Raw genomic sequence first — 27,708 nt, 5'->3', positions numbered from 1 at the left:
CACACTTGTCCTGTGTGGGTATAGGAGTAACACACTACCACACACTTGTCCTATGTGGGTATAGGAGTAACACACTACCACACACTTGTCCTGTGTGGGTATAGGAGTAACACACTACCACACACTTGTCCTGTGTGGGTATAGGAGTAACACACTACCACACACTTGTCCTATGTGGGTATAGGAGTAACACACTACCACACACTTGTCCTGTGTGGGTATAGGAGTAACACACTACCACACACTTGTCCTGTGTGGGTATAGGAGTAACACACTACCACACACTTGTCCTGTGTGGGTATAGGAGTAACACACTACCACACACTTGTCCTGTGTGGGTATAGGAGTAACACACTACCACACACTTGTCCTGTGTGGGTATAGGAGTAACACACTACCACACAGTACACACTACCACACACTTGTCCTGTGTGGGTATAGGAGTACCACACTACCACACACTTGTCCTATGTGGGTATAGGAGTAACACACTACCACACACTTGTCCTATGTGGGTATAGGAGTAACACACTACCACACACTTGTCCTGTGTGGGTATAGGAGTAACACACTACCACACACTTGTCCTATGTGGGTATAGGAGTAACACACTACCACACACTTGTCCTATGTGGGTATAGGAGTAACACACTACCACACACTTGTCCTTGTGGGTATAGGAGTAACACACTACCACACACTTGTCCTATGTGGGTATAGGAGCAACACACTACCACACACTTGTCCTGTGTGGGTATAGGAGTAACACACTACCACACACTTGTCCTATGTGGGTATAGGAGTAACACACTACCACACACTTGTCCTATGTGGGTATAGGAGTAAACACACTACCACACACTTGTCCTATGTGGGTATAGGAGTAACACACTACCACACACTTGTCCTATGTGGGTATAGGAGTAACACACTACCACACACTTGTCCTATGTGGGTATAGGAGTACCACACTACCACACACTTGTCCTATGTGGGTATAGGAGTAACACACTACCACACACTTGTCCTATGTGGGTATAGGAGTAACACACTACCACACACTTGTCCTATGTGGGTATAGGAGTAACACACTACCACACACTTGTCCTGTGTGGGTATAGGAGTAACACACTACCACACACTTGTCCTGTGTGGGTATAGGAGTAACACACTACCACACACTTGTCCTATGTGGGTATAGGAGTAACACACTACCACACACTTGTCCTGTGTGGGTATAGGAGTAACACACTACCACACACTTGTCCTATGTGGGTATAGGAGTAACACACACTACCACACACTTGTCCTATGTGGGTATAGGAGTAACACACTACCACACACTTGTCCTGTGTGGGTATAGGAGTAACACACTACCACACACTTGTCCTATGTGGGTATAGGAGTAACACACTACCACACACTTGTCCTGTGTGGGTATAGGAGTAACACACTACCACACACTTGTCCTATGTGGGTATAGGAGTAACACACTACCACACACTTGTCCTGTGTGGGTATAGGAGTAACACACTACCACACACTTGTCCTATGTGGGTATAGGAGTAACACATAACACACACTACCACACACTGTCCTGTGGGTATAGGAGTAACACACTACCACACACTGTGGTAGGACCAACCACACACTTGTCCTGTGTGGGTATAGGAGTACCACACTACCACACACTTGTCCTGTGTGGGTATAGGAGTAACACACTACCACACACTTGTCCTATGTGGGTATAGGAGTAACACACTACCACACACTTGTCCTATGTGGGTATAGGAGTAACACACTACCACACACTTGTCCTGTGTGGGTATAGGAGTAACACACTACCACACACTTGTCCTATGTGGGTATAGGAGTACCGCACTACCACACACTTGTCCTGTGTGGGTATAGGAGTACCACACTACCACACACTGGTCCTATGTGGGTATAAAGCTTTTCACCCTGAGGAAGGTAACATTGCGTTTGACATTAACAACTCAATACATGTATATCTATTCCAAGAATGATAATATTTTAATCATGATAAAGTTATGTACAAAATATAGAAACAAATTGACATATTATGTTATGAACATCAAAGCTTATGCCAATTAATCAAATACTCTCTCAATTGATTTGTCACTCTATAATACGGTATTAACTTTAATTAGTAAATGACAGCCATACTTCAATGATTATGAATTGATATACAGCTTCAGCACTAAATCACCTCTCTCCGACTTCCTAGAATCCTACTCAATATCTATTACTGTTTGTCAACTCACTATGTGATAACCTTGTGTAATAGATTTACACCTCCAGAATTAGAAGTTTTCAATGCAGTTATCTTTGTATTTATAAGAGGGCAACATCTTTATATCTTGTTTCGAGATAGACTGAACTTCATTAAGCGACAGAAAAACAAGAATGGAACTGAATGTCCTACTGACAACTGACAGTTTAATTGGGAGCCCCTTCAAGTGGTTCTGTTCATAAACTAAAATAATTAGATATAACATTTGGAACCATAAAACATTACCTTATACCTTTAAAGATGCTTCACCGCCGAAAGAGCATAAATGATATTCATCATTTGAACAGTAATTGGTGTTTAATCCTGTATATATATGTCTAATTAGCACAACAAATGTAATAAATGATTTATTTTGCCTTTGGTGCATGCTCAATCAGTATTTCATTCCACAGAGGATATAGTGACATGGAATTTTTTCGAGATGCAATAAATTATTTTTCATATTTTTAATTTTAAGTAAAATTAGAAGCTCACACTTTTCAATGGTGGTAATGGTGTAAAGTAAGTAACTTTTTTAACTGAAGAAAAATACTTAATCGTCTGCTCATGTCTTTGATAGTGAAAAAATACCGTTTGTCAGCGGTGGAGCATCTTTAAACAAACACAACTGATTTAAAATTATGAGAGATACAAAGATAAAAGAAATTGCTATATACACAACAATAAAAATAATTAATCAATTACAATGCGTATCTAGACATGAAATCAACATTTATTATTTCACCTGACCATGTAAAAATAAAATTCATTATGAGGAAATAAAAAGAGGATAAGACGACCTGTATCAAACATAAGGTCAGAGGTAATGACATGTTTGAATTTATGTCACACAATTATTGTTTTACAGACGACTGCCAGCACATAAAATAAACTTGTCACTTTCATGTTTTGCTGCCTATACTTTTCACTTAACTTTCAAGATTTAATTAATAGGTGATGATGATACAATATTACATATTGAATGAATTCATGTTTGTACTTTAAAATATGAACTGGAGAGGACTTAAATAGGCGTAGCCTGATGTCCGATCCTAATGATGTACATAATATCAATAAAATATTGTTGAAATTGAAAAAATACAATATTACATAAACGACATGAATTTATGACGATGAATTTTGTGTACATACATGTACATATTACTATACAAATAAGGAGTCTACCTTCGTTCTTTATCCTCAAAAATTTCCACTGACTTCTGAAATGCTTTCGACCAAATCAAAATTCATACGAAATTTGAACCAATATTAGTTCATACGTTTGAACCAGTTGACTCTTGGTAATTCCAATTGCTTATTGGCCAGTTATGAGATCAACTCTTAATGACTTTCAATGAGTGAAGTGAAATGTATATATAACATCGTAAGACATCTATATCATATTTACAAATAGTTACAAACTGAATCAACAAAAACAGTTAACATTTTTGACTGGTTCACAGAAATGGGTCAAGATGAACTTCCTAGCGAATATTTGTACAAATGAATCCCAGGTGTTCCCTCCTTGTGCTGCAAATTGCATAAAATCGTCCGTTCCTATTTCCTCAATGCTGTAGATTTTTTTAACCTGTGCAGAAAAATAAAGAACATGGCTCAATTAACTATTGCATGTGTGTATAAATTTGAATTAATTGCTCCTTGTTCTAATTTTTTTGTTTTATTATGTTTAAAGTTTACAAAGAATATCAATGAAGAGAAAACAATGACTCTGTGCCAGAGACACAAAATATGGCATAAAAGAATTTAATATTTAATGATAATAGCAAATACCAATTTCACTGCATTAAGTTTAAACAATTTTGGTTATTTGGTTCTGTTTTAAACCTTTTTTTTAGTGATTATTCTTTATGTATCAATTTAAATCGTAAAAGGTTTTTCTTTATGTCTGTCGTATGATTTTAACTCGGCTATGACGAGCCAATCCTGTAATTTTATATTAGGTATCCCATAGACATTTCCATTACTGTGTTCCATTTAACCTAAAGAACTAAGGACTTTGTTTTCGTATTGGTGACAAATACTGACAATCAAATGAAACCATTTATAACTCACACAGTCTTTCTGTATGTGCATCATGGAAGCAGATAATAATGTTTTACCTGTTTTTTCAGTCCGAGTCTGAATCCGAATCACTGGAGGACTCACTCTGGCTAACGGTAGTATGTTTCGTCGCTAAACTTGTGAATGGACTGGACTGTGATTTTGCTGCTGGCTTCTGAAATAAGCAAACCAATCAGAGACTTGTTTCTTTGTTTGTCCGTTTTATTATATTTATCTCTAAACAACACAATGCTGGAAATAACAGTCTCTTACTTATTGTACATGTATACAGGATCAGGGGAACAAACTCGCGTACATTCTTGTTCATATAGGCATGGTAAGTAACTCATGTGACATCACTTCAAAGCAATATCTCTGCAGGGGAAGTAACTCATGTAACATCACTTCAAAGCAATATCTCTGCAGGGGAAGTAACTCATGTAACATCACTTCAAAGCAATATCTCTGCAGGGGAAGTAACTCATGTAACATCACTTCAAAGCAATATCTCTGCAGGGGAAGTAACTCATGTAACATCACTTCAAAGCAATATCTCTGCAGGGGAAGTAACTCATGTGACATCACTTCAAAGCAATATCTCTGCAGGGGAAGTAACTCATGTGACATCACTTCAATATCTCTGCAGGGGAAGTAACTCATGTAAAGGTATCATTTTAAAACAGGAAAAGGACCATCTAAGCAGGGAAATTAACTCACTTACCCACTTTATTTAAATTTGTACATCTCTGCAGGGGAAATAACTCATGTATTATCCTCTTTACATGCTGTTTAAAGGTTTAACGTACCTTCAAATTACCATTGTTTATATGTCTCTTTACATGGAAGGGGAAGTAACTCTTTACATTTGTATCTCTCAGTACTCATATACCAATTCTGCAGACCAATTTACCTTTTGTGTTGTCTTAGGTGGTTCTGAGTCACTATCACTGCTACTGTCTGTGTCACTTGAGTCTGAGTCACTCGAGTCTGGCGCTGTAGCTACTGGTGTTTTCCTGGGGCTGTTTACTGGCTTCGTTTTTGCAGGTGATAGCTGTAATGATGCAAGACTATCAGTCAGGATACTCCTTAGGTATTGTTTAATCAAAAGTAAAGTAGATAACCTCTACAAAGGCATTTATTCTTATTCCCATGGTTATTTTAAAATCAGGATAATTTTTCAACTATTTTTGCAATATATCTAAGTTTCACTGTATTTACTTACCATCTTTAGCACTGGGGCTTTTGAAGACGTTGTTTTCTTTCCAGTCTGAGCAACAGGTTTTTGTGTCAAAACCTCTTCTTCACTTTCCGATGAGGATGAAGATGATGAGGACGATGAGGATGAGGACGATGAGGATGAAGAAGTTGAATCCTTTTTAGGTACTTTATTTATATTTTGAGTTAATGGTATAACAGTTTCTTCATCACTGCTGTCCGAGGATGAAGAACTTGAAGTTTTTCTCTTTCCTGTTGAAGTAACAGCCTTCTTAGGAGATGGCTTTGCCTTTTTGGGTGAAGTTGCCTCTGGAGATACGTTTGCCTTTTTGGGTGCAGGTACAACAGGAGATACTTTTGCCTTTTTTGGTGACGGTTTATCAGATTTGGCAGATGATATGTCTGAAGACACTTGATTTTTAGACTGCTGGGGAGACTTCACTTTTGTCATGATTTCTTCATCAGATGATGAGGTTAATGATGAAGACGAAGATGACCGGGCTCGCTGACAAAAAAATAATAACAGAAAACTTGAAACCTTGGACACTTGTCCGCGGCAATATTTGACCTTCAGCTGCAGGAAGTGGGTTATCTTGGCTCAAAGTATTACACCATGCATCACTTTAAATCTAAATCACCGTCAGTATGTTTTGAAGGACTGTGAAGGAGTGATCTAGATTTCAGTCTATTTCAGAGTGAATTTTTTATCTTGATTTCAGTCTATTTTAGAGTGAATTTTTTATCTAGATTTCAGTCTATTTTAGAGTGAATTTTTATCTAGATTTCTGTCTGTTTTAGAGTGAGTTTTTTATCTAGATTTCAGTCTGCTTTAGAGTGATCAAGATTTCAATCTGTTTTAGAGTGAACTAGATTTCAGTATGTTTTAGAGTGATCTAGATTTCAGTATGTTTTAGAGTGATCTAGATTTCAGTCTGTTTTAGAGTGATCTAGTTTCAGTATGTTTTAGAGTGATGTAGATTTCAGTCTGTTTACTGAAGGGTCTGTTTTAGAGTGATATAGTTTTCAGTATGTTTTAGAGTGATCTAGATTTCAGTATGTTCTAGAGTGATCTAGTTTTCAGTATGTTTAGAGTGATCTAGATTTCAGTACCATATTTTCCAGACAATAAACCGCACCTGTGTATAAGCCGCAGAGGTCTTTTTTACTATTTTTTCAGGTTTTGTACACGTATCAGACGCACCGTTATATAAGCCGCACCCAAAAGCCTATGTACCCACGTAACCATCTGTGTATACGATCGATCTCTATTGAAGTACGGGTAATGCTTATCGATCGTTTAGAATCACGAAAACTGTCTGTAAACTTGTACTGTAAATATATAATAAACAAAAAATCTCACTATGATGTAAATATCTTTAGCAAAATGGACTTGGTCATGTTTCTGTTCCTTGTATTTTCTGCCATCACGTAAGCCTACTATGTGTAAAAAAACATGGCGGCCGTACAATTTCACGCTTACTCTCTCTCATATTTCAGCATGCTGGTTAAAATACTTTTTTCAGTATGCATATGATTTTATTTTATCTCTATTTTGATATATTTCGTGTATAATTATTATATTGATGTGTAAAGGATTTACTGTATTATCAAGGCTTGCATCATTAACCTAAAACTGACTTCGATTAGAGTGTTCTCTGTCAACTTGCCATCCCATGATGCAATTCACTGAAGCCTTATTTTTGTAAACTTCCGGATATTATTTTCGCTACAGAGATCGATTAAATGATTTTAATATGACTGTGCGATGTTAAACACTCGGTATAATGTTCTAAATTACATGTGATTTACGTGAATAAGCTTGATTGCTGATTACGGTATGTTTTAGAGTGATCTAGATGTCAGTATGTTTTAGAGTGATCTAGATTTCAGTATGTTTTAGAGTGATCTAGATTTCAGTATGTTTACTGAAGGGACTATTTTAGAGGGATCTAGGTTTCAGTCTGTTTACTGAAGGGACTGTTTTAGAGTGATCTAGATTTCAGTGTGTTTTAGAGAGAACTAGATTTCAGTATGTTTTAGAGTGATCTAGATTTCAGTATGTTATAGAGTGATCTAGATTTCAGTATGTTTACAGAAGGGACTGTTTTAGAGTGATCTAGATTTCAGTATGTTTACTGAAGGGTCTGTTTTAGAGTGATCTAGATTTCAGTATGTTTACTGAAGGGACTGTTTTAGAGTGATCTAGATTTCAGTCTGTTTACTGAAGGGACTGTTTTAGAGTGATCTAGATTTCAGTATGTTTACTGAAGGGACTGTTTTAGAGTGCTTTAAATTTTACTAAAAAAAAAAAGTTTTAATAGCTATCTTGATTTGCTAGGGTGACACCACTGTTTCAAATTTAAATCAAATTCGGAAAAAATGTTCCAAAATAATTGTGGACTGACAAACAAGCACTGGTTATAAGGCTCCTTTATCAGAGAATTGGCTCAAAACCTCAAATAAATTTGAACACAGAACATAAAAAACATTTTGAGAAATCATTTTCTTTCTAGAAACACAAGCCTTATGAAGTGATATTACAGTAAAACAAATCTGCTTGATACAAATGTTTGCTTATTACGAAGGAAATTCAAATCCCCGACTATGGATCTTCTTTATTTATACTTCTTTAAGAAACGGATAACGAATTTGCTTATTATATATGAATTATCTTTTGATTCAAAGTAATTTTGTGGTCCAGGAAAGCAATTCTTTGCTCAATAACAAATTTTTGATGCTGTGAAACAGCATTCTTAGGTACGTTCGGAGAGCCTGTGCACATCAAAACAATGAAACCACTCCGCGATGAAAATTAAAAGTTGTTTTGTTCATTTCGCGTAATACTTGATGGTATGAAAAAATAAAACCCCAATATTCAAAACCACAGACAAAGAATTTGTACATACGTATACACCATGGATGGAGTGTTTTAAGTGTTCAGTTGGGACTCTATGATATTTGTATTACTCCGAGAACACTGGTCTCCCGAAAATCACGAACAACGCCTTCCTCTCTGTCTTCCTCCGCGACAGACTGTTTATTTAAATTTTACGTAATTCATGCTAATGGTCGATTATTGTAATCAAATGTTAGGAAGGTAACTGCAAAAGAAAGTTCTTATAACGCTTATAAAGTTTTTTGTGTTGGTTGTATTGACGAACTATATCTGAGATATTATTGCGCAGTAATTATAAAAGTTTATAGTTTTGAGTACGTGCCTCCTATCCCTTGATCTGTCACTGGGAGGTCTGTCTACTGTTTATCGACAACTGCGGTGTATTGAAAGGGAAAAAGTACCAAATCTATCAACACAAACTTACAAAATATAATGATAATATAGATCTATTTATGTACGAGCAACTTAAAGTGACAAATGAACTTATATTGCCGTGTAATGTACGGTAGCCTTAAGAAGACTTGCTAAAGTCCGATGTATTGCAGGAAGTTTTCTTGATGATAGCGTTCTTATGAATTCAAAAGAAATTTGACTGTGGTAAGTAACCAAATAATGTACCCTTTACTTCACAAACGTATATGGCCATGTTTTATTATAAATCAAAAGACGGCAAAGTAAAACTCACGATAAATGTTCTGCACAACAATATCTCGCCAACCAGTTACTGTTAGGCTTACGAAGACTTGCTAAAGTCCGATACATTACATGAAGTTTTCTTGATGTTAACGGCTGGCGTTCTTGTGTATTTAAAAGAAATCCAAGTGATATACGTAACCTTTTATTTGGCAAAAGTATCTGGCCATGATTTATTAGTCAAAAGTCGTCAAAACAACCCATGTTAGTTTTTTTTAAAAAGGAAACCAAAACATATCCGGAAATGGTAATATTTCTAATGTTATATTTTTCCGAAAATATTCTTCAATTTTAAGTGGATATTAAGATACGAAAATGTTTACTTATTATTTTTTTATGTCTTTGAAGAGACATTGATGAAATTGATAATTTAGCAATTAATAAAGAATTATAAGAAATGATACTCAGATTCTGAACGGTTTCATTGGTGTTGAAATCGTTATTTTAAAAATAATTTAGAAATAAAATTTATTACAGTAATTTCAGGATAATAAGTTATTCAACTTATTGTTCTTGAAAAACTTCAAATATCATAAAATAATTACGGTATATCGTAAATATTTTTTATTAAACTCCGAAATTCAACACTGCACACTTATGTATAGTTTACTAAATTCTATATTGAAATGAAAAACCAATTTATTTATTCCTTTGTTTGAGTCCTTCACTCACAGTATCTATGAGTGGCCTTGGCACTTTGATTCTATAAAGTGTTTGATGTAGCTTTGTTTTAAAATGAAACTTTGGACCTAAAAAGGAAATTGATTAATAGAAAATCAAATACAATCAAAAGAGTGTACAATTGCCGCTAAGAGAAAATCTGCCAAAGATTGTTGCTGACATAAGTCAATTTGTGAGTTAACTTGATAACTATGTTAATTCGGGGTATAAATAGGCCTACGCCTGAAATTACTTTAAAAAACACCTCTATAGCTAATTTCTGTTATAACAAAATATTTCTCCTGGTCTCATGGGTTTCATTATAATAAAGTTTATCTGTACCAATTAGACTGCCTACTCACCTTGGTGCCTGCTTTGTTCTTTCCGTCTCCCTGCTGGTCCGGGATCACATCCGACATCTCATCGTCTGAATCCTTAGAAAATAAATTCAGGGATCATTTTAGCTGATCCAGTCAAGCCAAACAGAACATTATAATATGCCAGGAAAATGTCCAGAAACTTAAAGGGACAATTCAGTGACACTAACCTGTTACATAACTACAAAGCAAAAAATGACATAAAAGTATTGTTCTACATTACTTATAGATGCTCCACCGCTGACAAATAGTATTTTTTCACTATCAAAAACAGGAGCAGACGATTTAGTATTTTTCTTCAGTTACAAAAGTTACTTACTTTACATCATTACCACCATTGAAAAGTTTCAGCTTCTAATTTTACTTCAAGTTAAAAGATATGAAAAATAATTAATTGCATCCCGAAAAAATTCTGTGGCACTATATCTTATATATAATGAAGTAATGTTTGCGCATGCACCAAAAGCGAAATAAATTAGTTTATGTTTTTTTTGGTGTTAATTAGGCATACATCTATACGATTAAACACCAACTATTGTTCAAATGATGAATATCATTTATGCTCTGTCGGCGGTGGAGCATCTTTAAGGAAAATAAAATGAAAAATATTGAGAATCTTGAGATATTATTCAACTTCTTCAATTGATACTGTTGAAATTCCAAATTGAATTGTGATTGGTTGATTCCATTCAATGGTATATATTTCTACGCTTGGGAAACAATCTTCTTTTTTACTTTGACTATGAATTTTTACAACAAAATGAGAAATTGATCAACGACACCAAACTAATGACTCCTAAACCCCTTCATTAGCACATTTATACAGATTGTTTACATCTAATGAGTATTACCCCCCCCCCCCCCCCCACCACCACACACACCTACACACATCCTCACCCGTACCCCACAACCTCACAGTACTTACATGGTTATCCCCGTTTGGAGAGGTCCTGAAAACAAGAAGAACATAAGTATTAGATAGAAGTAAATCTAAATTCTGGATAGATTAGAATCACATAAAATTGTCCTGTAATTCCATTATAAATCAGAAAGTTACCCGGTAAGTCAATGGTTAACTACGTAAAAACCAATCAGATCACAATTTTTCAAGTCAAAGACTGACTGGAGTAAAAAAAATAACACCATAACCCAGGACATTACGCCTCCACCCCCGTAGTGATTTAAAATAACATCAGTTACATATGGAGAAAAACTTCAGTAATGCAGCTAAGTCTGCCATTTGGTTTCAAGAAAACAGGGCAAGATATTTACCATAACACATAAACATTGTGCTAAATTTAAAAGCATGTACAACAAAGTATCCTGAATATTTATGTTGCCTATACACCACTGTGGAACAACATTGGGCTTCCTGTTATTTCATATCCTAAATATTTGATATCATCGGTCAATCACTTATAAATCTAAAACAAGGAAAAGTTGATAGTTTGTCCTAATGTGTGGGTCTGTACGTATCTACTTACAAATCTTCCTCTGGAGACTTTGTATAGTATCTCTGAAATAGAAAATATTCTTCATTTATATGTGTTGCTACAATCCTTTAAACACACAACTTAAAGTGCTCCACCGCTGACAATTGGTATTTTTTTCACTATTGTAAAAACAGGAACACAGTCGATCGTATGTAAATGAACATTAATGTTGTACCATATTTTCTTGTTCATATAATTCTATCGGGCGATCGCAATATATATTATTGCGGACTGACCGTAGGGAATCATTCAGATCAAAATGACACGACATAGATTTTGAAAAATAAAATTCCCTTTGTGTATCTGGTGATAAAAATTCGCTATGTCAATGCAAAGTTCATTGTATATGTTTTTGTGTACGTCCGTGGACCGTCCTTAACATGTTAAAATTTTATTTGATTTTCTTGTGTCTTGGATAAAGGGGCAGCTATCCGCCTGAAAAATTCTATAATCTTTTTATCCACACTGTTACAAGAATTATTTCTTTGCCCTATATTTTACCTACTTTAAGTAATTCGTATCCTACGTATTGACCTTTACATTGATGTGTAGGAAAGTAGGACTTGCCCTAGTAGGTTGAGATATCAAAATAAATCTGACCTCTTGAAAAAGCAATTTCCCATTCAAAAGTTCCATTGATATTATAAAGGATCCCTACATCATGGAGAAAATATTCTGATTTGGACCAACAGGTAAATAATTCTCAGACTGATCCTTTGGTGGAGAAAACAGACTTGCTATAAAACAATGAGAAGTGTTATATAATACATACACAAACCATCTAGGTCACTGTTAAAAACACTGGTGACTGTGAGTTGGAAATGATATCTGTAGACGTGGACATAATTTGGCTTATTTCATGTAATTAAAAATTGGACTTACTATCTAAGGCTTGATAAAATCAGTAGAATAAGAGTTTTAACTCAGTGGCAATTAATTTTATGCCCCCTGTTTGGAAATATTTTAAAAATAATGTCATTAAATGAATGTTAAACACAGATCTGAGGTAAAGGCAAAATAACTTATAAGGCTGCCCTCATATGTACATTCGCAGGTTTTCGGCCTCATTGGAAGTCAGGAGACTTATGTACATGGTTTTACCAAATAAGTGTAATGTGCAACATAAGAAACAAGAGTATATTAAGGATAAAAACTCATTTTAATGAAGACTTTTGTTTTATTTGTAATTTTCATGTATGAACATTAATTAAGGAAAAATGTCAAACAAAACATATGTATTTTCTGCGATCAGTTGAATGTTCTTGAAATAATTGATATTAAAGTCTTTATAATATGGTTTATATTTTGATTTTGGAAATGCATTTTGATTTCATACTATTTTTCTGTGTTCTGCTGCGTTGTATTTGCAGTACTTTGAGTACTTTGATTCTTTCAATAAAATGCATGAAAACATGTATATATTGTATGTGAGTATTTATCATTTCTATCGAAGACCAACATCTCAAAGGGTTGTCTCAGTATCGATATGGCTTTGAACGTGATCACATCGTTTTATTAACCCAAATTAGCGTGGATTGTAATTCCATGACTTTGATCGACAACATGTCGATATTTGATCACCTGGCATTCTAATGAGTGTGCGCCAAAATTTGACACAGAACACATAGAAACGCCAAATTAAAACACACCAAAATTTAACCACCCTATTTTGACGCCAAAATAGCCCTATTTACGGTATCAAAGTGCACAGAAAAATATACATTTACACATTGTTTACCTATTGTACTCCAAAATGTCAATTCCTAAAAATGGTAAAATTAACAAATAATAGGTTCCCATGTATAAGTGCTCAATTTTAATTCTCTACAAACATATCTCTTTTTTCTGTGTGTTTTTTTTTTAGGTTGTATAATTATGAACTATGTGTAAACATGCGGAAACCTAGCTGCGATGATGAAGCTCTGAAGGACAGATAGAAGATTTCTGAGAGATTATATGACTCTTTCATATGTACATATGTAGGATAGAACTATTCCACCCGAGGGTACAGAATTTTGGGTCAGAACCGAGGCTTGCCGAGGTTTCTGACCCAAAATTCTGTACCCGAGGGTGGAATAGTTCTATCCTACATAATTTACATATGAAAGAGTTATTTTCTCACATTGCTTGTCGACGTTACTTGCACGAAAGGTGAATCAGCCATTTTGTGACAAAATCTTAACTTCTTAAAATAATTGATCTCGATTTTAAAAATAAGAACGCCATTTCGAAGAGCCCAAACAAAGCCCAGTTTACGGGTATCAAAGTGCACAGAAAAATATACATTTACACAATGTTTACCTATTGTATCCAAAATGTCAATTCCTAAAAATGGTACAATTAACAAATAATAGGTATCCCATGTATAAGTGCTCCAATTTTAATATCTCTACAAACATATCTCTTTTTCTGTGGTTTTTTTTTTTAGGTTGTATAATTTATGAACTATGTGTAAACATGCGGAAACCTAGCTGCGATGATGAAGCTCTGAAGGACAGATAGAAGATTTCTGAGAGATAGTCATGCACTTTTGTACCCATGTAAACCTACCCTGTACGTTTCTATGTCCCTACGCTCATACGGCTTAGGTAGATTCTGTAGGAACACCTTGTACTGTTTTAGCATATGCCATTTTTTCCTGTGTAAGTAAGAAAATTTGATTAACATTTTATGCATAATAAACTGAACCAAGTTTTCAAAACCTTATTATATAATCCAATTAATGTCCTCAGAATTGATAGTACTACATACTGAAATTTGGTAATGGGATGGCCGTTCTAGAAAAGGGCAGGGCTTATGTATACAAAATCTTCAAAACTCAAAACAAATCCTTAAGTTAAGGAGCCTTCCTTAAAATCTGTAATGCTTTTCTATGAGGAATTTTAAGTTAAGGTAAAAGGAGTGTTCGTAAATTAGGCCATGGTAAACCTATTGACCGAATCACAAGTAGGTATGTAGCCACATCTCATGCTTCCACGCACACATTTGTACCCATTCAATGTCGGAGCAAAGGTCAATTTTGGCCCTAAAAGAGTTCAGTTATCGATGAGCCAGTAAAACACAGACAAACACGCAAAGATAAAACATACACATTACAAATTTCAAGGTTATGTGTGGTATCCGGGCGATTTTTATTGACAGCTGGTGATCTGTCAATATCAAACAGCCAAGAGATTTGGGAGGTTTGTGGTAAAATGGTCAGATACCTGAACTCGGCTAATCATGGCCCACAGTTGGAGGGATACTAGTAAACTAGTAAAACTCTCCAAAAAGAATGATGTTATACTCATAAACACCTGACATCACAAACAATACCCACACACAAGGGCAGATAACTCTGTAATATGCAAATACAGAATAGTGGATGTATTTGATTAAGATTTTGATTTTGTATAGTGATTCTATAATAAATCTGAAACCAGTTACAACGTACTGTGAGGGCTTGGTTTTCATATTCCATCTTCTCAGAGAGCCGCAAGGATTTCCACTGTTCCCGTATTTTTCTTCTGCTGCAGACGGTAAGGGAGATGAGCTAACTTAGTGATGTTCTTCTGTGTAAATATCTTGAATGCAGACCTGTTTAAACAGAACAAAAATAGATGTGAAAGAACAATAGACTTTATAGATTACATCTGTCAATTGTTCCTCGCCTTACATTAGAAAATCTGTGAAGAAACACTGAGAATGACTACAACTAACACCTCTGCTATCTCAGAACATGCCTGATCATAAAGTCAACAGGCCGAGGGTCACTTTATTAAAGAATGAATAGGACCAAGTGCTGTGGGGAATAAAGGAATCCATTTACATCGAACATCATCTCTAGATCTCCACCACTAGAAATGGGGGAGATACCACCTATGGCCAACTTGTATGTGGTAGCGCGGCTCCTTTGAGTTGGTGTGGTATTATTATTTTAACGTCTTTTTAACAGCCAGGGTCATGTAAGGACCTGCCAGGTTTGTTGGTGGAGGAAAGCCAGAGCACCCAGAGAAAAACCACCAACCAGCAGTCAGTTCCTCGCTACTGCCCCATGTGGGATTCAAACTGTTAACCCAGAGGTGGAGGGCTTGTAGTAATATGTGGGGCCATCGACTTGCCCATCTGCAGCTGACTTGTGTGTGGTTACTTACTATCATGACTAAGTATAAACTATGTCAATATTTGTCACACACAATGCACACAACAGTATTCCATCTTTGAATATAATAGAGTAAGCTCCCTTGGAGGTAGGTATCATTATTTTTGAACACAATTCATGTATTTTTAGCCACCATCATCAGATGGTGGGCTTTTCAAATCGCTTTTCGTCCGTGGTCTATCCTTCCGACCGTCCGTCCTTCCATCATAACAATTCTTGTTACAGGTATTTCTCAGAAAGTGCCGAAGGAATCTTTCTCAAATTTTTCTGTAGGTTCCCCTAGGGCCCTAGTTGTGCATATTGCATTTTTTGACCAATCAGTCAACAAAATGGCCACCAGACAGCCATCTTGGATTTTGATAGTTAAAGTTTGTAACCACTACTTCTCTGAAAAGTACCAAAGGGATCTCTCTCAAATTTCACATGTAGGTTCCCCTAGGGGTCTAGTTGTGCATGTTGCATTTGATGACCAATCAGTCAACAAAATGGCCAACAGGCCCCCATCTTGGATTTTGATAGTTAAAGTTTGTTACCGCTATTTCTCCAAAAAATCTGAAGGGATTCTTCTGAAATAGGGCCCTAGTGGTGCATATTGCATTTTGGGACCAATCGATCAACAAGATGGCCGACAGGCCACCATCTTGGATTTTTTTAACAATTGAAGTTTGTTACCGCTATTTCTCAGAAAGTTCTGAAGGGATCTGTTTTAAATTTCATTTGCAGGTTCCCCTTAATTCCCTGGTTATGCATATTGCATTTTTGTACCGATCAGTGAATATGATGGCCCACAGGACGCCATCTTGGATTTTTACAGTTGAAGTTTGTTACCACTTTTTCTCAGAAAGTACTGAAGTGATCCGTCTCAAATTGCATGTGCAGGTTCCCCTAGGACCTTAGTTGTGCATATTGCATATCAGACTGATCGGTCAAAAAGATGGCCGGCAGGTAACCATCTTGTTTTTTGATAATTGAAGTTTGTTACGATATTAGAAAGTACTCATAGGATCTTTCTCAAATTTCATATGTAGTAATATGTAGTAAAAGTTTGAAAAGCAGAGAAAAGATCCCTCTTTCCTTTGTCTGACAAAGATCATTCTTTGGTGGGCGCCAAGATCCCTCTGGGATCTCTTGTCTCTGAAAATTATGACCCTACGCTCGCAAACACATGACGTCTCAATCAATACCTACCCGCAAGGGCATATAACTCTGTAATGTGCAAATACAGAATTGGGACAACAGTATCACTTAATGGTTAGCACTCCAAACATTGTCTAACTTACCGAGGGTTTTCTGGTTTTCCTAGAGCTTTGTCTGAAATACTCCGTGCATGTTTCAACATCGTTAATGTGTGTGTCTTACGGTGTGGATATTTTTCCGCATATGCCTTCAGCCGTGCCTGCAAAAACGTTTTTACATGTTTAAAATCTGCAAAAAAAAGAGCTTGCACCTTCTTTTTATAATACAAGACAGATGACCTCGATATGACATATGATATAGGTAACACTGTTCTCCCTCTATCCCTGTTTCTAATTAGGTACTAAAAACTAAACACAATGCTCTAAGGAGCATAACCTTCACAAAATTATTGCACAAAGCGTAGTTAAAAAAATTTTTGCCAAAAAAAAAAATCAAATTAATAAAGACAGTATGTTGATGCATATGGTAAATATATTTTCAGGCTGCATTTCATTAAGAAATTCAATAAGGGTAGTGAACTTGAGGCCTTGAAAACGGGAGATAGGGTGCGTATAGAGTAAAAGTTACATAATATTGTTATAGGAAGCTAATTACGGCATATATACATTACATTACCTTCAAATCTTTGTTAGCTAAGACTGCCTGATCCAGCCACTTCTGTTGTTTGTCGTCCTTAAGAGCGGCAAATGCTGCCTTCAGACGATTACGTATTTCTATTTTGTCAGCCTGAAAAATAAATCAATCCAATGACACCACAGTGTATGAACGGAAGTGTATAGTATAATCATTAGTTGCTTTTTGTATGGTCACTTGTGAGTATCGAAGCGGAATAAATGAAAACAGGCATGTTTTTTGACCTGTTTAAATAACTTTATCCAACTAGAATATTCCTGTGAAGTCTCACTACAATGACACTATGACAAATTAATCAACTCACTTTCGGATTTTTAGCCATTTCCTCCTCCAGCAGATCTGCAACATACAGCGACACCGGCGTGATGACCTTCGGACACTTCACAACCTCCTTTTTTGGATCTTTGACCTTTGTTGTCGTGGTTTTTGGTTTCTTGGGTGAATATATATCTGGGTTTTGTTCCCTAGTAACAACACATGATATCCATTCTGATGAAAATACATGAAAACTTGCTTCAATACAGCAACATCTACATGATATGCTGGTTCAAATTTTCAACCTCTCTGAGTAGTATCAGTCCCAAATCATACCTTAGCACAATTAAACACTGATGTCACTATTTTTTTAATTTCATTGGGGTATGAAAAATTTGTTTGCAAACTGTGTAAGAATAATGTTGTTTTTTTATAATATTTTTCATTTTCCTTTTTTCTAATCAATATACATTGATGTCTCTATTGTGTCAGCAGACGTCATGATTAAGTCAGGTTTTCACACCAATCTCAGATTTTTTTTTCTTCATAATTGAATGAAGCAAAAGAAATGACCAATCAGATAGTCAGATTTATAACAAAAACACTCTAAGGAGCCGTTATAAAAGATACAAGAGTATCTGTATGCATAAACATAATGATTCAGGTTCATACAGGCATCAACATACTAGTGAGGTAATGTTGGATGAAATATCATACATTTTGAAAACTGCCACAGATCAATGTCATGTTAAAAAACAATCGCGCAATATCGAAAAAATAAGTTTCTTTGATATCTCTCATATGTGCAATATGATAATAAATATAATGTGTAGATGTTTTGAAGGCTGCTTCTGTACGGCAGTACATAAATTTGAGTAGGCGTTCAAAAATCTCTTTAGAATGTGACCCCTAATGTGAAAGAACAATATGCAGTGTGTTTTATCAGAGCAAAACTTGACAGAACAAAACTTAAATACTGATAAAGAAAACTGGACAAAGAAGAAAAAGGAATATTTGAAGAAACAAAAACATGTTTTGATTACTGGTATTCACAACTTGGTAGAAAGTTTTACATTTTGTATCTTTTATCTATAAATGTCTGTACAATATTGTTCTCTAAACACTTACATGAACTTTGCCATTTCCTCTTTGTACTGTAACTTTTCCTTCTCATACATCTTTTCCAATTTTTTCTACAATGTAAATAGGAAATAGTGTAATACACTTTAATTAATCAGTATAGTAAAGGTTATAAAAACGTCTGGGGACCAATGACATTACTGCGTTAGTATCCTATTTCTTTATATACATATAACAGACATTTTATAAGAACATTGACAGGAACTATCACATCATAACCACTAATTTGTTGTCAGCATGTTTGTTATAAATGTGTGTTACGCACTGGCACCTTACTTTGCTGTGTGGTTATAAATATACAAGAGATCCCAGAGGGATCGTGGCGCCCACCAAAAAATGATCTATGTCTGACAATGGAAAGATGGATCTTTTCTCTACTTTTTAAACTTTTTCAAACATATACTACACATAAAATTTGAGACAGATCGCTTCAGTACTTTCTGAGAAATAGCAGTAACAAACTTTAATTATCAAAAACCAAGATGGCTCCTTGGTGGCCATCTTGTTGATCATTCGGTCCCAAATCGCAATATTGACAACTAAGGCCCTAGGGGAACCTACATATGAAATTTGAGGCAGATCCCTTCAGTACTTTCTGAGAAATAGATTTAAGTATCAAAATCCAAGATGGGGGCCTGTCGACCATTTTGTTGACCGATTGGTCATCAAACGCTTTATGCATAACTAGGTCTCTAGGGGAACCTACATATGAATTTAGAGACAGATCCCTTCAGTACTTTCTGAGAAATACTGATAACAAGAATTGTTAACGGACGGACGGACGGACGGACGGATGGACCACGGACGAAAAGAGATTTGAAACCCGCACAATGAATAAATGGTTATAATATTGTAATTTCTTTTTACCGTCAAGGTTCCTATAAGATATCTGCAATTCATATTTCAATACCATAACTTTTTGAGAAAAAGTGCTAACAAACTTCAACTATCAAAATTCAAAATGGTGGCTGGTCAGCCATCTTATTGGCAGATTGATTCCAAAATGCACAGCTAGTGTCTTAGGGAAACCTACAAATGAAATTTGAGAAAGAATCCTTCAGTACTTTCTGAGAAATAGTGCTAACAAACTTCAATTATCAAAATTCAAAATGGCTGCAGTTTCAAAATGGCTGTCAGATGTCTTGTTGACAGATCGGTCCAAAAATGTAATATGCACAACTAAGGTCAGTGCCTTTTGAGAAATAGTTCAAAAGGAAGGACAGAAATTTGGCGATTTTAATAACCCACAATGTGATGACAGTGGGCTAAAAATGTTAATTCAGTAGATTTCACAGTTTTTGGACTTGTATTCTTGGGTTCCCAGTTCGAAACTACTACTTTATCAGAGGAGGTGAAGTTAGATATCTTATCAGAATAGCTTGAATAGTTTTGTATGTAGTTCTTACCTTCTTTTTCTCCGACAGATTTCGGTACTTGGCAGATAAGTCACTGATCACTATAGTTTCCCCTTTATGTTTCTCACGATACTGATTACAAAACATCATGTAAACTGTTGTTGGAGGCTTGGGCTTCACACCCACATAGGGTACCTGTAAAAAGCAGTGTTCTCGATTATAGGTGGCCCGATGGGCCAAGGCTATAAAAAGTCTGGTCAGTCTATGTAAAATCTTATCATGTTCGCTGTATTGGCTATGCTTTGACTTAAAATTCTTTTATTCTGCAACCCTGGACAAATTCTGTCTGATTTCGATCTGTATGTAGTTAAATGCTTGACAAGGATGAAGAATAAAATTCCGTATGAAAAATCTGTATGTAAATTTAGCAATATCCCTTGGTTTTTGTTGCTATAGCATGTACATGTATGTGATATTATAACAGTTCTATGAAACAAGAGGCCCAGAGGGCCTGTATCGCTCACCTGGTTTGTAATGCCAAGTAATGTTCTGAATACAGGTTCATTGTTTCTTTTCGGAAGGAATTTGAATACTTACATCAAATTCCACTATTGGCCCCACCCCTCCTGCCCCCAGGGAGTCAAAGCCAAAATTTATACCAACTCTGTTCCCCTTCCCTTAAGGTTGTTTGTGGCCAAATTTGGTTAGAATCCATGCAGAACTCTAGGACAAGTAGTGATTTATAGGATTAACTTCTATTTCCCATATTGAGCCCCGTCTGTCCTACTCCCGGGGGGTCAAAGCCAAAATTTCTACAAGTTCTGTTCCCCTTCCCCCAAGAATGTTTGTGGCCAAATTTGGTTACAATCCATGCAAAACTCTATGACAAGTAGCGATTTAAAGGAAATGTTGACGGACGGACAGACGGACGCCGCGCCATGACATAAGCTCACCAGCCCTTTGGGCCAGGTGAGCTAAAAATGGCTGGGGCCATAGAATTTTCTTACTCTGTAGACCAATTGTCTATGGAAAATTCACAGTCACTTTCAGACACTGAAAACGGATACCCAACTGGTGAACGTGATACAATTATTGACTCTAGATGAGGTTAAGAACAGGATCAATCGGCTAGTACAACTGACTAAGTTGAGTACTGTAAACCTACTTTCTTTCGTGTGCGATTTACTTTTGCGAATTTAACGATGGATGTAAAAACAAGAAAAATTATCTCTGCAAATTAATATCTACATCTCTTCAATTGATTTTAATTTTCATTCAATTTTTAAAGCTGCGAATTCTAATCTTCGTTTGTTTTGTTTTGAAATAGAAATCTAAAATGTGTATAAGCATTATATATACACTGTACAATGTTTCAAGGAGTCATTTCTATTGATCCTATATAAATGTAACGTTTGTCACAGGTCACTTGTTTCTCCCTAAGTAAACAACAGGGACAGAGTTCTGATATTCATCGACTAAAATCTATTGAAAAAGCTGACAGAAATGCAGAAAAATCCCGAGTAGACTAACATGAGGTCAACATTTGGATATCTCATATCTTGTAACCAGAGATGAAAATGAAAAATTATGAAAAAGGCTGAAATTTATTTTTTGGGGGGAAAATTATATGGAATTACTGGTACCAGGAACCTATTTTCTGAAAGTAAAAAAGGCTGAAATCAGCCAATTGTCTGAACATTTTCATCCCTGTGTAACCTATATTTTGTCTACTATCAAAACTTACATCCACTACCTTGACTGCTCTGGCTGCTTTAACCATCTCTGAGAGGGAACGTATGGATTTCACCTGAAAATGGAACAAAAATATCAATTATACTTTTATTTTGGTTCTGTTGACAAAATAATGAGTTTGGACAAAGCTGCTGCATTTTTCGAGCCATTTTTTCAAGAGAATGTATAAAAATCATCTTTTAATCCATCTACAAACTCTAATAGTAAAAAAATCATCTTTGAATTCGAAAATATTGATACTCAACTCCTTTGGAATGCTGGCGTTGTAAGATTTGATATTATTTGAATTTTTATACATTCTGGGGCTAAAATTGCCCCTTATTGCACCAACTCTGTATTCAGCCGACAATAAGTTCATTTGTCTAAAACAAACAAACTGTATTACAGGTTTTCTTCGCCAGTGTCTAATTATCACTATTTTTGTCATACCATAGCATGGCGAAAAATAAACTTGCGAATATACGTATGTTAAGTAAGGGTAAGCTATTGCGTACAAATGGTGAAATTTGCAAGTGGTGAAAATAACCCATTATAAGGAACAAGTTTATCACAACTGATAAATGAAACAAATAATAGTATATCGGTTTTGCAACAAAATCCTAAATACCCAGGTATTATATTTTTAAAACAGTCTAATTTCAGTGGCCCAACGGGCCCTTTGCAACAAAAAATCAGAGGGCTGTTGAGATTTTTCTGGGCCTCTGGCCCTGGGTCTTACGTACACATTAGTGTTGGTAGCTAGTTGGTGATGCATACCTTAGTGAGGATTTCTGTAAACTTGACTTTGCAGTCCTCTGGTGTATAAGGCTCCACCACCACTCTCTCCCATTTAATCCTCGGCATCGAGCGACGATATGATACCTCCCTTCCTGCAGCCTTTTCAGGATAGTTCTCCTCAATATTGTCCAGCAGCTTTGTAACATCTTCCTGTGACCAAGCCCCTGAATTAAAAAAAAATGTTTTTCATCTTGTATTTAAAAGATGACAGCCATCAAAACATTCAGATGTCATCATGATGAATCATGTTTCCTTACATTGAATTACAACTAAGGATATCTACCTAAGTTTATCAACTCCAAAGACCTGCTTTAAACAATTACAAAGGTACAATGTATTTTCTCCATTGCATCAAACATCCCTTAGAGGTCACGTTCTGATGAAGTTTCATGTCACTTTACTCAAATATACAGAGGAACTCGGTTAATACGAACTCCAAGGGACCGAGATAAAATTTCGAGCTATCTGGGTGTTCGAATTAAGCGAGTTCTCAAGTCTACTGACTATCTCCTTCCTTGGTATATATAGACTAGTTCCATGTCGTAAAATGATGTGAACAAGAGAGATGTCAAAATCGCCGTTATAACAAATTATAACAATAAAACCGAGATATATATTATGAAATGCTGTTCTACAGCAGATTTATGAAAAAGAAAATCAGCATTTTCAGAGAACTTGTTGTCCAAAAACTCTCATTTCGAGTTATAAGAACATTTTATGTATGATTTTTGTCTTTCGGACTCAAAATTTACTTCATATTATCTGGGTTCATCAAGTTTTCCGAATTCGAATTATCCGAGTTATTTAAACAAAGAGAAAGAGGGAATTCGGCCGGGACCGGCAAAGTACTTGGTATTAAGCCGGGTTGTCAAATTATCCCAGTTCGTATCAACCAAGTTCCACTGTATATATACTGTATGCTGGGATATAAATGACATCTTTAGTCAATGTAGCTAGGATGAAGAAAATGTATTTGAAATGTGTTATAGAAAGTATAAAGGTCATCAGAACACGACCCCTAATGGGATGTTGTCATTTCCTCTATAAAACAGTGACCCCTAATGGGATGTTGTCAGTTCCTCTATAAAGCAGTGACACCTAATGGGATGTTGTCAGTTCCTCTATAAAACAGTGACCCCTAATGGGATGTTGTCAGTTCCTCTATAAAACAGTGACACCTAATGGGATGTTGTCAGTTCCTCTATAAAACAGTGACCCCTAATGGGATGTTGTCAGTTCCTCTATAAAACAGTGACACCTAATGGGATGTTGTCAGTTCCTCTATAAAACAGTGACCCCTAATGGGATGTTGTCAGTTCCTCTATAAAGCAGTGACACCTAATGGGATGTTGTCAGTTCCTCTATAAACATGACCCCTAATGGGATGTTGTCAGTTCCTCTATAAAACAGTGACACCTAATGGAATGTTGTCAGTTCCTCTATATAACAGTGACACCTAATGGGATGTTGTCAGTTCCTCTATAAAACAGTGACCCCTAATGGGATGTTGTCAGTTCCTCTATAAAACAGTGACCCCTAATGGGATGTTGTCAGTTCCTCTATAAAACAGTGACACCTAATGGGATGTTGTCAGTTCCTCTATAAAACAGTGACCCCTTATGGGATGTTGTCAGTTCCTCTATAAAACAGTGACACCTAATGGGATGTTGTCAGTTCCTCTATAAAACAGTGACCCCTAATGGGATGTTGTCAGTTCCTCTATAAAACAGTGACCCCTAATGGAATGTTGTCAGTTCCTCTATAAAACAGTGACCCCTAATGGGATGTTGTCAGTTCCTCTATAAAACAGTGACCCCTAATGGGATGTTGTCAGTTCCTCTATAAAACAGTGACCCCTAATGGAATGTTGTCAGTTCCTCTATAAAACAGTGACCCCTAATGGAATGTTGTCAGTTCCTCTATAAAACAGTGACCCCTAATGGGATGTTGTCAGTTCCTCTATAAAACAGTGACCCCTAATGGGATGTTGTCAGTTCCTCTATAAAACAGTGACACCTAATGGGATGTTGTCAGTTCCTCTATGAAACAGTGACACCTAATGGGATGTTGTCAGTTCCTCTATAAAACAGTGACCCCTAATGGGATGTTGTCAGTTCCTCTATAAAACAGTGACACCTAATGGGATGCTGTTGGTTCCTCTAAACGGAATAGGCATAAGAATTAGAATATGGGCTTGGACTTATATGTTTAAACTTGTTTCCAATTCATATTTCGTTCTTTTTGATACTTGATGCTACTTTTGTAAATTATTGTATTGAAATAGAAATAAAACAAAATAAAATAAAGTTTGTTTTTTAGTCAGATTGTACATTATATATTTAAGAAATCAAGATTATTTACCATGTACACAAATCAGTCAAAAAAAACCAGATTAGTTCAAATTTTATAACATTTTACGTCTTTGTTTCATTGTGTTTTACCTTGAAATCAACTTGTATATTTTTACATTTTTAAAATCATGTGTGTTATTATCATTTTTATATGAGAATATAAAATCTATGATTTGTATATTTAAGTTTGAGTTGCTATAACTACCTGTGCTGTTATGGTCATTTGACACAGGCGCTGGTGGTGTCGCTGGTAAATCATTCGAGGCTGGAAGGAAATCAATCAAGGTGCTTTAATAAAGTTATATTCATTGCAATAAGTAATTTCAATCTATTTTAATCTAATTGTAACTGTTATGTGCTCTACGATACATATAGATACATATATTGAATGTGTATTGTAGCGTATTGTAGAGCATCGTAGTGGACCAGTCATAACACAGTTTCCTTTTTTTTAACTCTAATACTATAACGATTTCAGTGATCATTTTAAGGAAGGCAAAATAATTATTATTGGACCCTAGTTTTTTCAAATCATATCTCAAGAAATTTCTTAAAATGATATTTCTTTGCTATAATAGCTAGCCCCTATGTTATATCAAAATAAAGGAAATAATGAGAAAATCATGCATAGCTATGGTTTAAATGACATACACGAGACGATTCTTATCATATCATTATCTGAAGGAATACAATAAAAAAAACAAATAATTGTAAACAGTCAATAATAATGAATCAAATATAGTGTGTTTAGTAAATGGCCATATGATTGTCCGGACCAACTAAATAATGGTACCAATTCACACCAGTATCTTGTGGATATGACATTGATTATTAAATACAGACAACAGGAAAATACAGAAGAAGTATCGGTTTTACCGTATTTTTCAGAGTATAAGTCACAACTTTTTTCCCTGAAAATCGGGAGTTCGACTTATACACCAGTGCAACTTATCCCTGGATGAAAACCAAAATCTGATGATGTTTTTGCATTATTACATCATGATGATGTTTTTGCATTATTACATCATGATTATCATGTGAAAATCGTAAGTATTACTCGCTAGTTTAGTTAAGTAATACATCAAAAAAATTATTGTAAAAGTGTTTAAAAGATACAATATGTAATGAAAATATAATAAAGATGAAAATAATTACGTACCAAATGCACGTTCAATCATAATATTGTTTAATTCATAGAAAATCTGCCGACTGAAGCATGGTTGTTTACAATCGCAACACAATGGCGGACTGAATTCACTATCGATTTTCTCTGGGGTTGTTCTCAAGATAATAATATTAAAATGTCAAATCAAAAAAGACCATATGTACTTACATTTTTCATCTTTCTCTTTATGTTTTTTCTTTGACTTCTTTTTTGCTTTTTTGCTCTCCATTTGATGCTCTGCTGAAGCGAAAGGGATGCAAGAAAAATATGGTTATAAAAAATCTACAGAGGCTTTGATTATGGAATGAAAAACAATGTTATAATTCTGACTTAGTTGTAAATGTGTTCAAAATTCAAACAAGAGGCCCAGAGGGCCTGTATCGCTCACCTGGTTTGTAATGCCAAGTAATGTTCTGAATATAAGTTCAATGTTTCTTTTCTGAAGAAATTTGGATATTTACCTCTAATTCCCCTATTGGGCCCCACTCTTTCTCCTCCATGGGGGATCAAAGCCAAAATTTATACGAATTCTGTTAACCCCAAGGATGTTTCTGGCCAAATTTGGTTACAATCCATGCAGAACTCTAAGACAAGTAGAATTTTTTAGGATTTACCTCTATTTCCCCTATTGGGCCCCCCCCTTCCTGCCCCCGGGTAGTCAATGCCAAAATTTATACAAGTTCTGTTCCCCTTCCCCCAAGGATGTTTCTGGCCAAATTTGGTTACAATCCATGCAGAACTCTAGGACAAGTAGCAATTTATAGGATTTACCTCTATTTCCCCAATTGGGCCCCATCCCTCCTGCCCACGGGGGATCAGAGCCAAAATTTATACAGTTCTGTTCCCCTTCCCCCAAGGATGTTTCTGGCCAAATTTGGTTACAATCCATGCAGAACTCTAGGACAAGTAGCAATTTATACGATTTACCTCTATTACCCCTATTGGGCCCCGCCCCTCCTGCCCCCAGGGGGTCAGAGCCAAAATCTATACAAGTTCTGTTCCTCTTCCCCCAAGGATATTTCTGGCCAAATTTGGTAACAATCTATGCAGAACTCTAGGACAAGTAGCGATTTATAGGATTTACCTCTATTACCCCTATTGGGCCCCGCCCCTCCTGCCCCCGAGGGGTCAGAGCCAAAATTTATACAAGTTCTGTTCCCCTTCCCCCAAGGATGTTTCTGGCCAAATTTGGTTACAATCCATGCAGAACTCTAGGACAAGTAGCGATTTATAGGATTTACCTCTATTACCCCT

At 35.8% G+C, this 27,708-nt stretch overlaps 2 protein-coding genes across 2 annotated transcripts in view; both read right to left on the bottom strand.

Annotated features, from left to right (window-relative positions):
• Window positions 1-2,011: 2,011 nt before the first annotated feature.
• The window catches only part of LOC138308674 (nucleolar and coiled-body phosphoprotein 1-like), a 117,146-nt gene continuing 91,449 nt past the window's right edge, over window positions 2,012-27,708 (bottom strand). Inside the window, exons 7-12 of the mRNA XM_069249709.1 lie at window positions 11,121-11,145; window positions 10,181-10,252; window positions 5,577-6,074; window positions 5,265-5,405; window positions 4,414-4,529; window positions 2,012-3,881 (exon numbers count right to left, since the gene is read on the bottom strand). Coding sequence (XP_069105810.1) covers window positions 4,422-4,529; window positions 5,265-5,405; window positions 5,577-6,074; window positions 10,181-10,252; window positions 11,121-11,145 — 844 coding nt within the window. The 3' untranslated portion in view covers window positions 2,012-3,881; window positions 4,414-4,421. The remainder of the gene's footprint in view (window positions 3,882-4,413; window positions 4,530-5,264; window positions 5,406-5,576; window positions 6,075-10,180; window positions 10,253-11,120; window positions 11,146-27,708) is intronic.
• Window positions 15,121-26,695, bottom strand: LOC138308831 (nucleolar transcription factor 1-like). Its single transcript, XM_069249851.1, has 10 exons — window positions 26,623-26,695; window positions 25,495-25,554; window positions 22,918-23,102; window positions 22,154-22,216; window positions 20,461-20,604; window positions 19,043-19,107; window positions 17,964-18,123; window positions 17,642-17,752; window positions 17,110-17,225; window positions 15,121-15,264 (listed from the first exon to the last, which is right to left on the bottom strand). Exons 1-10 carry the CDS (start codon window positions 26,681-26,683, stop codon window positions 15,153-15,155), a joined length of 1,077 nt encoding a protein of 358 aa, XP_069105952.1. The 5' UTR covers window positions 26,684-26,695; the 3' UTR covers window positions 15,121-15,152.

The sequence above is a fragment of the Argopecten irradians genome, chromosome 15 (genome assembly GCF_041381155.1).
Source record: "Argopecten irradians isolate NY chromosome 15, Ai_NY, whole genome shotgun sequence".
NCBI classification, from domain to species: Eukaryota; Metazoa; Mollusca; class Bivalvia; order Pectinida; family Pectinidae; genus Argopecten; species Argopecten irradians.
This window is presented reverse-complemented; position numbering and strand designations above follow the sequence as displayed.

Bases quoted from the DNA above. Each gene is read 5' to 3' on its own strand.
- LOC138308831 (XM_069249851.1), bottom strand. From the start codon at position 26,683: ATGGAGAGCAAAAAAGCAAAAAAGAAGTCAAAGAAAAAACATAAAGAG. The intron at 25,555-26,622 runs GTAAGTACATAT...ATTTCCTTCCAG, and splicing joins TAAAGAGAAAGATGAAAAAT to CCTCGAATGATTTACCAGCG. The intron at 17,753-17,963 runs GTGAGTTGATTA...TTTATTTTTCAG, and splicing joins AAATGGCTAAAAATCCGAAA to GCTGACAAAATAGAAATACG.